The following is a 13,401-nucleotide window of genomic DNA, read 5'->3' as shown; positions in this document are numbered from 1 at the left end:
ACATGGGGCCAGAGTGATTAAGGAACTGAACTTTTAAGGTTAGCTAATTAATATTTAAATGGGATTAGCCTAAGAAGGAGGTAGTAGCAGAAGCATGACCCTGCTGTCTCCACCCCCCCCCATAGACTTTGAGCAGCTCCAAGGCAGAGCTGATCCGAAAACCCACCCCTCTGTGTTCATTGCTTAGCACGGGGTGTGTTCTGGTCTTGCAAACACTATGCGTCCACGGAAGGTATCTGCAGGACAATAGCTAGGAGTGATCCAAGCTCTTCCCTTCCTTCTTGCTGAAGGGGATGACCTCGGCCCGCGCAGCCTCGGCGTGTAAGCTAGTATAGCAGGCTGGAGGGGGACGGAGAGGATCAAAGTCCTACTTGATTGATGTGCTTCAGGAAGAGCAAAGATTTACTTCTGGAAGATAAAAGAAGAGGCGTGAAAGGCGAGCAGAGATAAATGTGTAAGACGGAGATCCAAGGGCAGGATTTGAGAGTCCGGGGGAGTCTGAAGAGTAGCGGGGAGCCAGTTTGGAGGTTAGCAGGAGGCCGGGGGCGGGGAATGGAGATGGGGAGAGGAAATTTTCGAGAGGATTTCCTCTGGAGCACAAGTGGATCTAGCTTTGGTGTTTTCCAAAGGACTCCATAGAACCTGACAGGGCTTTGAAATTGTATTGGAAGCTGGGCTTCTGTTGGAGAGTGAACAGACCCAACTACATCAAGGATACAAAAGGGAAGGAGAAGAATAGGAAAAGCAAAGACAATGCTAAAAGAGCAAAAGCAAGAAGTCGAGTCTCCTGCAAGTGCTGTTGGCGGAGCACCGAGAGGTTGGGGCTCTGAGGGAATAAGAAGGTGAAATTGCCTTTGCTGTTTATCTCCTACGGAAGAGCAGTCCCAGAGGAAAGAGTCCTCTGCAGTCGCACACCGAAGGCTCTCCACGATCTGAAGGCAGAGAAACCCTTCCGGAGGGTGGGCGCGTGACTAACTGCATTTCATGTCCTGGGTTCTGGATGCAGAATGCAGACTCAGAGCTTATTACTAGGTCCCCAGTAGGTACAATGTCAGTGAGTTTAGCGGGGAGGGTAAAAAAGTATCTATTTACAAGATCACTCAGACCAGTCACGGGAATAATATGTAATTAATAGCTCCGCATGAGCTGATGGAACTAGGTGGAGTGTAGACCAATGAAAAACAATTGTTTCTGATCTTAGACAAGGAATAAATAAATAAAAAAGGGAAGTCTAGTAAATAAATAAAATCTTAAAAAAAAAAAAAGGAAAGTCTAACTTGATGGAGAGTCTTTTGGAAGAAGCGGGTATGTGGGCTTTGGGAGGAAGGAGAAGGGGCTGTAGAGCACAACAGGCAGCAGAGAAAGCCTCATCCGCGTTCAGTGTAGGACTCAAGGCTGTCGGGGCCAGTGGAGGTGCCCCACTATGGATCTGTCTGCATGAAAGCAGCTAAGCCTTCTGGAGAAAAGAAAAAAAATCATCCTAAGGCAACCATGAGTTGGAGAATATGAGTAAGTCAGGATGAAGCCACCCATGGCAATACAAGGGTGGGCAGGGGGGCAGGGAGCGGCTCGATTGTGGTGTGAAATCACCCTCACACCCTTCAGTTTGAGTCTAGGACAGAGCAGTGAAAATGGGTATAAAACCCAGGAAGATGAAGCCCTGGGGAGAGAGAAACCTGGCTCAATCAACATCAGCTCTCTTTGTCTAATTAGTTGTGTGATCTTTAGCAAATTCCCTCACTTCTTTGATCCTATGTCTTCATCTGTGAAATGTTCAGTATCCTAGAAATGCCTATGAAACACTTAGCAGAGATACTCAATAAAGGCCATTACGATAATAGCGACGATAAGTAATTAACCAAAGGGTGTTACATTTATTAGCTCGGAACAGCAGGGACATGAATACATAAGGTGGCAGAGGCTGCTTTTAACCTAAGCAGAGGGGCACACCACGCGGGATGGAGAGGATGGGAAACATGGCGGGGTGGCTCCAGGGTGTGGTAGGAGGGGCAGAACAGGGCAAGAAGAGGGGGTCAGAATCAGTGGGGCAACCAGCAGAACTGCCTGTGTCAGGGCAGGAAACCCTGGCACCCATCTGGCAGGTGTGGAAGGGGAAGGTCCTGAGACCTACCAAGGAAGGTAGGAACAGAGTTATGGACATACTATACTGCATATTTTTAAAAAGATGGATTTTCCCCCCAGTAGTTTGAAATAATGTATTTACTTTCCAGCTTTACCGAGATGTAACTGACCTATACCATTGCATGAGGGGAAGGTGCACAATGTAACGATGGGTTATTTATGCACATTGGGACATGAGCACCGCCTAAGTCTGGCCAAATACTGTCTCAGCATCCAGGCTGCTGATGCCCGGGTCCCCGGGTAGACACACGGGACAGGCATGCTTGAGCCAGTCCTCCTGGAGTAACAGTCCCCAGACGCAGCCCACAGGGTTCTCTCCAAGATCCCTGGCCTCCTGCACTCGGTGCTGCGGGATGTCAGTGAACAGAAAACGACAGAGCATCTTGCGAAGTCCGAGACCCCACACTTCCCAGCCAAGGGCAAGTAGTTATGAGAGAATTCAAAAAGCAAACGTCCAGTTTCAAGAGAACAGATGGTATCAAGGACAGGTGAAACTGAACCGTCTGAGCTCCGTCGGCATCTCAAGTCTCCCCTCCAAGCCCCACACGCTGGAGAGATGGAGGCCCCTGACAGAGGAAGCTGAGGGGACAGAGGGAAGCTTGAGGCCACACGGGCGTGGACCAGCTGCCGCCTATATTAGGCAAGTCAGTGCTGATGCTATGGTAACTTCTGCAGAAAGCTACACCTAACATTTGGGGGGAAAGTTGGTAATGAATTCGTTCATTCCCCAGACATTTATTGAGTGCCTATTGTTAACCAAGCACCAGGCTTGGTGTTCAACAGTTATATGATAATAGAGCAAGTTTCTAGAACTTCCAGGATTACCAAAGAGATTTAAAAGACAGTGGGCCTCCAAGCTGGAAATATGATATATGTCATTTTTTAAATTGATGCAGTCACTCTGTGCTGAGACTATAAGGTCCCAGGATAGGGAATAGAGCTGGCTTCTCCAGTCCCATCTCTGATTTGTCACGTTTTATGGTGAAGATTGAACTCTCCCCTCCTCTGCGGTGGCTACCATTTTGATTAGTTTGGTGTGTTTCTCACCCCTGTCTTCTGTTAACTGCCTTCCATTCCTTTCAGAGTATCTACGCACCCCACCCCCCAACACACACATACACACTCACTTCGTGTGTTCCTAGTAGGGCAATCATTATGCTCCATCCCTCAGGGTAGGAGGGTACAAGATGCAAAAGTGGCCAAGCCCGTCATTCCCTTGGGTCAGGCAGAGAGAGAAAGAGAGATCCAGTGTCCAGTATGTGATTCACAAAGGGCCATTAAGATTCCTTCCTTGATATTTGAAAACTGGGAGAAAAAGTTGGGGCTCTGCATTGGGCCTTGCTAACCTCGCACGAGCCATCTGCAGCAGAAGGCCACCATGTCTCCTAGTCTCAGGAAGGAAGCTCGTTGCAGGAGAAGCCCATGAAGCTACCTTGTGAGGAGAAGACAAAACATGGAAGGGAAGAGGGGAGAGCCTAGAAGGCCAGAGACAACTTCACCATGATGGTTGGCATGACTGAAATAAAGGAAAGAGAAGTCAGAGCAGAAGTGACTGGTCTTCTTTTTGAAGATCTCTGATCTTGGCTCAGCTTCTGGCACACAGTAGGAGCACAGTACATCGTGGCTCCATTTCCTCTCTTGTTCCTTCAGGAATTCATCTGAATCTTCTGGTGTATGTCATGGCACGATGGCACATCCTGTCTGGGCTACTTTTTGTTTGTTTGTCTTTTAAAGATTTTATTGATTTATTTGACAGATAGGATCACAAGTAGGCAGAGATGCAGGCAGAAAGAGAGAGAAGAGGAAGCAGGCTCCCCACTGAGCAGAGAACCCGATGTGGGACTCCATCCCAGGACCCTGAGATCATGACCTGAGCTGAAGGCAGAGGCTTAACCCACTGAGCCACCCAGGTGCCCCCAAGCTACTTTTGACATAAGGATCTTGTACCCTTTGGAGTCTGAATAGGGGCTCCATCCAGAAAACTTCATGAAGTATGGAGGGACTTTGTAATGTCCTATTCCTTGTGTCTCCTCCCTACCACTACGACATATTTAACATATACTATGTGACAAGGACTTCGTTCAACAAATATTAAATATATCACCATTACTAGATACTTTAGATGTATTGTCTCTTTTTACCCTCCCACAAAAAAGTACCCCACAGGTGCTGTAATTATACCCACATTACAGATGAGCAAACTGAGACGATAAAAGCTGAAGACATTTTCCTAAGGTTGGACAGGTTGCTAACACCATCAGATCCAGGATTGGAATTCAGGTCTGTTTCACTTCAGACATTAACTATAACCAAAAAGCATCCTTCCTTTCATCCAGTCTGGGTGCGTAGTCAATGGCAGCCCAAGAAATGAATCATGATCATTCCCTTCACAGAAGATAATGATCCTGCATTGGGCTCTGGGGACTACAGCCATTTAGACAAGTCTAGAGTAAAAGGGCCCAATGCTTTCACTTCCCAAGGGGGTTCTGTCTGGGAAAGCACTCTTTAGCATGCTTTTGGCTCCAGAACGATGCCAGAGGGGTGAGGCGTAGCTGAGGGGTCAAGGGTCACTGACAGAACGGGGTTGAGGACAGAAGCTGACTGCGTGTTTTCATCAAGAAAATATCACGTTCAAAGATGAAACAGCTCCTTCATTGAAGCACATATTTTGTCTCCTGGGCCTTCAAACATTAAATTTACTCATTTTAATACCGTGGCTCCAACTGATTTTCTGTGTGAGATCACACACAGAGGAATCAAACTAATTTGAGATTACACGCTTGCTGCCCTTTTCCTATGAAGAGGCTCCTCTTGTATCTAATTAAACTTCTTCTTCTATGACAAATGCCAAGGTGCCAAAAAAGATCCCTATTAAGAGAAATGTCAGGAACTTGGGGTCATGGGGGTACCATTCCCCCATGCCTGGGGGAGCTCTGTTGTTAGCGTTGAATGCCAGCGATGGACCCAAAGGTCGTGGGATTTGGGTTCCTCTGAATGAGAGGGAACGAACTCCAGAGGCTGTACTGTTCTGCACCCCAGCTACCTGAGAAATCATGCTGCCTCCCGTGTGGATCAGTCCAGATCCATTCCAGCCCTGGGACTGAGACTCAAAAGCCAGCCCCCTGCTCCCTGGTGCCAGTGTAGTTTGGTAGAACAGCGGGACCAAGGACCAGAGGATGGCATCCAATTCCCACCTGTTTTTTTACAGCTTGAGTGACTGAGGAGGGCAAAGAACCCTTCCTGAATACCCACGGTGTGCAAGGGACAGTCAGCACTGTAGTCTTCCTAACACACCAAAAAGTAAGTGTAATTACCAAAATGAGGATGTGGGCAAGTTGAAAGTGCTCTTTGACTAAGATCACACAGCCATGGTGAGGCAGAGTTCGGGTCTGAACTCAGAACTCTTGTAGCTTCTCACTCTTTCCACCTTAGCTCTGAGTCCCACTTTCTTCTCTTGGAAAGTAAGCTTGATAACCTAATGGGGTTATGAGGGTCCAGTGTAAAATGGAGGACAGCGATGGGCTTTTGTTGCTCCAAAGATGGTGCAAGGAGAGGGTAGGATGAACGTGATTATCAGTCATTGCTTCCTTTGCCCATCACGGGCCACCTGCTATATAATTAAGATCGGGCCGCTATTTATGGGAACCTACTGTATGCCAGATGTTCTATGAGATGTTCTGTACTTCCTTTTTCTATGAAATAGAAGAACCACTGATTCTGGGCTTCCTTTCTTCCTCCAGTTGCTGGGAGGGCAAGAAGTCCGTCCCATTATTGGATGAAAAGCAGACTTGGTCTCTATTCCCAGGCCTCACCGGGGAGGACACAGTTCATGGGCAGATGCGAACTTTCATGAATAAGTAAGATCCCTAAAGTAGCATCTTCATCTCCTTGTCACCAAGCAGGGCTCAGAGTGAGTCAGCACAGAGTCATCCCTTTCTGTCAAATCCTGACATCTCTATCCAACAGAGTGATCCAGAACACCTTGTTCCTACCTCCATGCCAGAGAGGCTCCTGGCTTGGGTACTAGGGACCCTCCAAGCAGTTTCTCAGCTTTACAAACGTCACTGTCACTTAACCTGACGCGCTCCACTTGTTTATTTGAATACACACGGGAAAGATGATATTGGCCATGTTTCATTAGATTGGCCATATCGGTGACACTTTAATGCTGTGCCGTTTGGGGGTATCCTACAGTCAAGTCACTAATGTAGTGATAGCCCAGTGGAGAGAGGAGGGAAGAGGAAGGAACCTGAATGTCCCAGTGGATCCAAGGAGTGGTGACTGTGTTAAATCAGCATGGGCATTCTGCACCAACAGTCCTAGCAATGTGATCTTAAGTAGATCTCTAAAGGGTCCCGTCAGTCAGCAATAAAGGGACATGGGCGTGGTTTAGAAATACAATGGCCATTTTGGGAGGGCGAGATGGCACTGTACCATTTTGAGTCTTAATCATTTATACTTCGATTCAGTCAAATGCAAGCATGGTTCTTTGTATTCCTGATTCCAGGCTTGGTGCCTGTCTGCCTCTCTGTACCCCTGGGTCTCTCAGGCCTTTCTCTGTTGTACCTTTGTCACTGAGTCTTTCTGATTCTCCCAAACGTAAGGAGTCCAGGAACAGGCCGACTTGGATTAGTGGTTGGGGATCGTCCCATGTCTCTGAATGTCAGCTTCTCATCTTTAAAATAGAGACAGTGGTACTGATATTGTTGAGTTGTCGTTAGGATAAACTGAAACTAAGTACACAGCAGGGAACTCAGTGTGTGGCTGCTAACAAGTGCTCGGCAAATGTTAGTTCCCTCCCCTAGCCCAATGCGTGCCACTCCTGTGACATGTTAGAGTCCCCCCGTGGGTTGGCTTCCTTTAGTGTGGCCTGCCCTCGGCCCATTTTCAGATCAGCCAATAGAGCCATGACCGGCTGGGACCATTTTTCATCCAACTGCTCTCATTCTAGCAGTTTCATGTGGCCTCTCTCCGTAAATCAGTCTGGGGAAAATAAATGTCCCCAGTCCATTAGTGCCTTTCCATCACAAGCCAATCTGAGCCACAAACCAGACAAGGCTTGTTAATGGCCACTTAAATATATTTCTGCAGCCCAGCCTGGAGACCCTCGGCCTCAAATCCTCCTAGATTCCATCCAAGAGAAGTCTCACTGTAACAAGACTTCTGGCAGCAAAGGCATAGACCTGAACCTTAGCAGTTATGGGGGGGACCATGTACCCTAATCTGCCTAGAAGAATTCTGATCTGTTCCTGCTCCAGAGTAATTATTAATCAGTGCCCTTTTAACACCCCAAAAGTTCCTGTTTGAATTATATACTGTACATGGTAGCTGTGAAAACCAAGAATAATAGTTTAAATAATAATAGCAATCATTTATGAGCCACTTCCTATATGCCAGGCATCACCAAAAAGGTCTTTATACACTGTATCTCATTTCAGCTCCATTACAGCACTGTAAAGGGAGGTGCTATTATCATTTCTATTTTATAGATCAGGAAACTGAAGTTTAGAGAAATAAGCAACATGATCAAGGCCAACCAGCATAGAGGGCAATGTCTGCACCTCAGTCGGATCCCTTTTTCCAGGGCAGTACACCCACCCATCCCCCCACTGCTGGAAGTGCAGGCAGCTCCTGGCTCAGTGGGGCGCCCTAACCCCCACACCCCTTCCAGAGGAATGGAGCTCAAACAGAAGCGTGGCACAGTGGGGGAGGATTGGGGGGGTTGGGGTGAGTGTGCGTGTGTGTGTGCGCGCGCGTGCATGCAGGCGCACACAGGGCCACAAAGGCTTCCCCTATTGCTTCAAGGTCAAATTGACTCTATGTACAATCCATGCTCCAGAACTCCTGGTGGGAGCCAGGGGAGACAAAATCCTTGCTTCGCTCCTTTCTTGTCCTGCTTCCCTTGCTCCCATTCTCCTGAGAGCACCCCCTCAATCAACCACTTAAAGAAGCATCTCTGTCTTGGGCTCTGCCTCTAGGGGGCAAGACCCAAGATCTATGGTTAGCAAGTGGCAGGGCTGGGCCTCATGTCTAGGAAGGTCTCCCTCTTCATCATGAAGCAAATGTGACAGGACATTGCCTATATTATCTACATGATTTAAATGATGGCCTCCAAGTTATCAGACTGTCAGGAAGTCAGTCATATAGGCGTAGATACAACAACGATGACAACAGCCACAACAACTACTGCTTATTGAGTGCCAGTCTCTTTCCTGCATCTGATCCTCTCAACAACATAGGTTCATTGAATTCTCTGCATTTTGCAGTTGAGGCATGGCAAGCTTGGAGAAGCTGAGATGTGTCTGTTGAGGTCACACAGGTAGGAACTGATGGGGCTTGGGTCGACATCCAGATCCTTCTTCTTGTAAAGGCCATGTGCTTTTTCTTCTTGGCCACTTAAATTACTGGCTGTGTAAATTGCTCAGTGAACGGTTGACTAAAGGGGTTCCCCATCAAAGCTGATGCTCTTGTAGCAAATTAGAAGACTCTGCAATCCCTCCCACCCTGCACTCTCCAAAGTGTTTCTTTTTGAGTTGTATTTGACCGTCATAGCTCCAGTTGGGGAGAAAAGCCATATTACTCTGGGAATCACGAGAGAATGTTCTCTAAAGTCAGACATAAAAAGATCAAAGGAACCATATTCCTTGAAGAAAGTAAGGAAAGCAAGCTTGCATGCCAAAGATCCAGAGAGGTAAATCCTATTTCCTGTGGCTCTTCCATGGAGGGAGACAAGATGGAATAAAAGGAAACAGCAGAGCTTTAAGGAGAGACAGACCAAGACTCAAATCTTAACTGTACTGTCTGTGTGATGTTTTTAGCATATTACTCAACATCTCCAGCCTCAGTTTGCTCTACCATAAAACCTATCACACTGGACCATAAATGAGAGGGGGTAAGCGAAACAAAATATGCATTTCCCTGTACCTCTTCTCTTCCATTTCCATAAAATTTATAGAGTGACCAACTTGGACCTTCATTCCAGGTCTGAGTAATGCTAGTTCAGATGGACTATGCTTTATTCCCAAGGAAACAGCATATCCTATTTGATGATAAGAGGTTCCCATTAAAAATAGAGAGCAGATAAAAGGGGGACCTTCATCCAGGAAGCCATCAGCTGATTCATAAAAATACAGAATGAGTCATCCTAGCTCCCAAGGCTAAACTTACAATCACTAGGCATCTTTGGCCAGCCGATTCTAGCCCAGTGGAGGAGGAAAGGCTTCACAAACCTACTTCAGTCCCTCCTTGCAAAACTGATTAACTCTGCTTCCAGCCTGGGGAAATGAAAATCAGTCTGGGCCCTTTGCAATACTGGATCCCAAATGTTCCCCCATGCCTCGTTGGCTTTCTGAGCTACTGGGGTGGGGAATCTGCAGTGATTCGTGTGTGTGTGTGTGTGTGTGTGTGTGTGTGTGTGTGTGTCTCCAATAAAGAACAGGCTTGGGCATCTGGCTTTGAAAAGCAATCTCCTGGCTTTCATCTTGACATTTATTATTTCAAAATGCTTCAGTTCCTATCAGTATCTATGTAATTAGCATAAGACTAGAGAACCCAGACCTATTTGTACTGCAAATGATGCTCTTTTCTTTAAAAACTAGCTTCAACATTTTCACTCTCTGAACGTACCCTAAATGGAGAGTCAAAATGAAATACACTCATGCGCAGGCAAGCGCGCGCACGCACACACACAGACACACACACGAAATATTTTTGATCTGTGGCTAAGGAAGGAAAATTATCAGTATATAGTTTTAGTTTTACGAAGCAGACATTCTTCCACCAGCAAGTGAAGAAAAATAAGGACTCAACAACCCTGGTCCAAGCGTCTTTTCTCACTCCACTAATCCAGCAATAACTTAGTCCTTCAGCAGTAACTGATATTGGACATACTGTCTGACAAGCAATGCTGGACATTGGGGATTTGTTGGTGAAAAGGGCAGACGTAAGCTCCGTCTTCTGGGACCAATCAGCTTGGTTCATGAGAGTTAACAAAACAGAATTGTACCGGATCCCCCCATTTGCAAAATCCTCTTCCCTTACCCTGAATTCCCAAGAGTCATGTTTAGAGGCAACGTGTGAGGAATGAGTCAGAGACCAGCGCCCGCTTCTCTTGCCAGCTGCCTTCCAGCCTGGCATGTGAATCCTGCACCTGCTCCCAAAGCAGTGAATGGGAGGAGAATCTCCTTTGCATTTTTCTTGCCTCTGCATATGGTCCCAGAGTCCAGGTTTGGGGTCTAACCTAGGAACAGGTAAGCTGACTGCTGCTTTTAGGAGCAGCGTCTACTGGGGGCTTCAAAATACAGACATGAGAAAGGGTAAGTCCATCTCACTGTGCTAGGAGCAAATTCCCCTTAGGTGCTTCCCACGCTGCTGCATAAAGAACCAAAAAGTGTTGGGTCCAGTGAATCCTCCTAGAACTTCAGAGAAATGATCCGATAGTGACAGCACGCAGAAAGGCTTAAGCCCTCCAGAGCGAATCCCAGCGGGGAATAACTCTGAAGTTCCCCCAGGAGGAGTGGGGAATGGAAGGACACTCCGATTGCTGAGCTGCGTTTGAGATGGGGACAGTTCTGAGAAGATCGCGGGTTGTTTATTTTTCCACTTTGGAAAAGCACAGAAGAGACGCTGGAAGCACAGGAGATGCTCGTGGGGAAAAGGGGAGCCTTGGCCTCACTCCTCACCGAGCGGAGATGCTCCAGGACCTAACCCCCTGCTTCCCAGTGCCTTTCTCCCAACCAAGGCATCAGAGGGGCAGAGCGCAGGAGTGGGGAGAGAGAACGCACTTCCCCAGCCCTGCACTCTGTTGCTAGCCCCAGCAGAAACCCAGCACAGAGGCTGAAAAGATCGAGTAGCAAATCCTAACCTGGTCAGTTAGTAGCGGCAGCGAGATGTTGGGCAAATCACTGTCTGCGCCCTGGTCTCCTCACCTGAAACAGGGTGTCATGATGGTACCTAACTCATCGGGTCTCAGCAAGTATTAAATAAGATCGCACACGTAAGACTCTAAACACGAAGGCTGGTACACAGTAAGCCGACGGTTATTATTTTTTAACCGTGTTATCAAACTCCCTCTCCTGGCAGCCGGGCTGTCCTACCCCACCGAGAGCCCCCGGAGCGCAATCTTCCAGACCCCGGTGCTGGGCGCCACCATCCACCGCGTTCCTCCCCCGCGCAAGAGCTCACAGTCCCCTCCAGTCACCGCTAGATCCGGCTTGGCGAGGGCGAGGGCCACCTCGCTGCATCCCCCCCAGCGTCAGCTGGCCGCTGGCAGCGGGAGGATCTGAGACCCGGGAAGGGCGCGGAGGAGGCGCCCACGGCCACTCTTCCCCGCGCAGCGGCCCCGCCGAGGCTCCGCCACCCCCGCCCCGGGAACGCCGAGCGCGCAAAGAGAGAAAGCGAGAAAGACGCGGATACTGGACCAGGCTTTGACGCGGATCTTGAGTTCGCCGTCCTGCGGCTCAGGCATGGCCTTCCTGGTGACCCGCAGCTTGTTGAGCCCCCCGAAGCCGGCCAGCACCACGGCGCGCATCTCCTGGGCGTCCCCGAGGCGGTGAGAGCCGCCGCCGCCCTCAGCAGGCTCTTTGCCTGCCTCCTTCTCGATCATTTGCTCCGTCTCCTCCGCCTTCTCCACTCCTTCCTTGGCCATGGCGCACAGGGGCGCGGGGCGCACGGGCTGCGGCGGCTGCGGCGCGGTGGGCTCGGGCTCCTCTCCCGCGGGTTCCTCCTGTTGAATGTGGGATGCTCGGCTGTGCAATGGCTGCAGCCTCTGCGAGCCGCGCCAAGGTCCACAGCCTCCGCCGTAATCCTCGCAAGAGCCGCGCCCCCGCCCGCCCCCGCCCGCCCCCGACCCCGCTGCCTGCCTCTCTTCGCTGCCCAAGCGGAGCCTTAACTCCAGTCCCAAAGCCAGTCTCAAATCGGGCTCTTGATCGAAGCCCCGGGGCCCAGACTTGCCCAAGACTCGTGGATAAAACACAGAGAGAGGACGCAGTGTCCTCCATGGTGGGCGCAGTACTTTGTTATTTACGGCGCAGGCTCGGCGCCTTGAAATGGACAGAGAGGAATGTCTGGGCCTGGAGGATGCCTCCCGGAGTCGGGGTAGCCGCCTCTCCCGCAGATCTGCGGGGGCCCGCGGGGCAGACGGGAAACGGGGCTGTTTCCCAAATCGCCGGTACCGGCTGGAAAGGGGGAGAGGTTCTGGGAAGCGGGAAACGAGAAATCCCACTTACTCCCCTGGAGAGTCTAAACCAGGGTCTTTTCACTCCAGACCCTCAGGGTCAGTGCAGATGTTCTTTACCAGGCGTCGCCAGGAACCTCTTATGATGGCTAATTCTCCCTACCTACACCATTTTTGGTCATCAAAGAGGTTTCAGAAAAGAATTCTGTACCAGGAAAGGGTCCTCTTTTTGTTGTGATCCCCAGAAGATCAGTGTACACTCCTTCCCCAACACACACACACACACACACACACACACACACAGTAACTGGCTTTTTGGGTTTTGTTATAAGCCCTTTGAAAAGGAACTTATACAAAAACCTGGACTTCGGGGGGAGGGTGCTTGGGTGGCTCAGTAGGTTAAGCGTCTGCCTTGTGTTCAGATCCTTGGATGGCACCCCCTGCCCATGGAGGGCTCAGGTGTGAGGAGATTGCCTTGAAGCTGTTTATAGAAAGATTGTAGTGGGGGTGTGATAGGTTTATATTCTACTTCCTGTGCAGCCACTGCCAGCTTTGGGGCCTTGGGCAACTCACTCAACCGTTCTGATCCTCAACTCCCTCATCCATAAAAAGGGTACATTACTTAGGGTTATTTGCATTGTGCTAAATGCTGGGGCAAGAAGAGCTTTCAGTGACGACATGGTCTTTACCTTTAAGGAGCTGATTCTCAAGCATGAAGCAGGGAGAGCACAGCCAACAAATAGAAATGACACCGTGGATGGTCTGAGCACTTCTTCTCCTTCCAGTCTCCCTGTGCCTCTCTTCTATTCCTCAAAAATAGTACTGTGTTCCCTCCTACCACGTGTGCCTGGAACGTATGTGCCACTTTCTTCATCTGGTGTTACTTTCTACTTCACTTTCAACTTAAGCACCCATTCCTTGTATCTACAGGTTGGGTCTGCCTCCTTTATGATAAAACTCTCATGGCAGTTGTAATGAGCTTTTATACGATCACCTGATAATTAACATCTGTTTCCTTTTTCCAACTGTGATCTTCATGTGGGCAAGAGTGATTTCTGCTTTTATCCAGCATGCTTTCCCTGGGG

The 13,401-nt window shown here is 49.0% G+C and overlaps 1 protein-coding gene across 1 annotated transcript in view; it reads right to left on the bottom strand.

The window, feature by feature from the left end:
- VAT1L (vesicle amine transport 1 like) overlaps positions 1-11,919 on the bottom strand; it is a 134,974-nt gene extending 123,055 nt beyond the window's left edge. The window contains exon 1 of the mRNA XM_004753955.3: positions 11,562-11,919. Within this exon, the coding sequence (XP_004754012.1) occupies positions 11,562-11,788 (227 nt within the window). The 5' untranslated portion in view covers positions 11,789-11,919. The remainder of the gene's footprint in view (positions 1-11,561) is intronic.
- Positions 11,920-13,401: the final 1,482 nt, after the last annotated feature.

The sequence above is a fragment of the Mustela putorius genome, unplaced genomic scaffold (genome assembly GCF_011764305.1).
Source record: "Mustela putorius furo isolate JIRA1106 unplaced genomic scaffold, ASM1176430v1.1 tig00000174_pilon_pilon_pilon, whole genome shotgun sequence".
Taxonomy (NCBI): Eukaryota; Metazoa; Chordata; class Mammalia; order Carnivora; family Mustelidae; genus Mustela; species Mustela putorius.
Note: the sequence above shows the minus strand (reverse complement) of the source record. Positions and strands in the feature narration are given on the sequence as shown.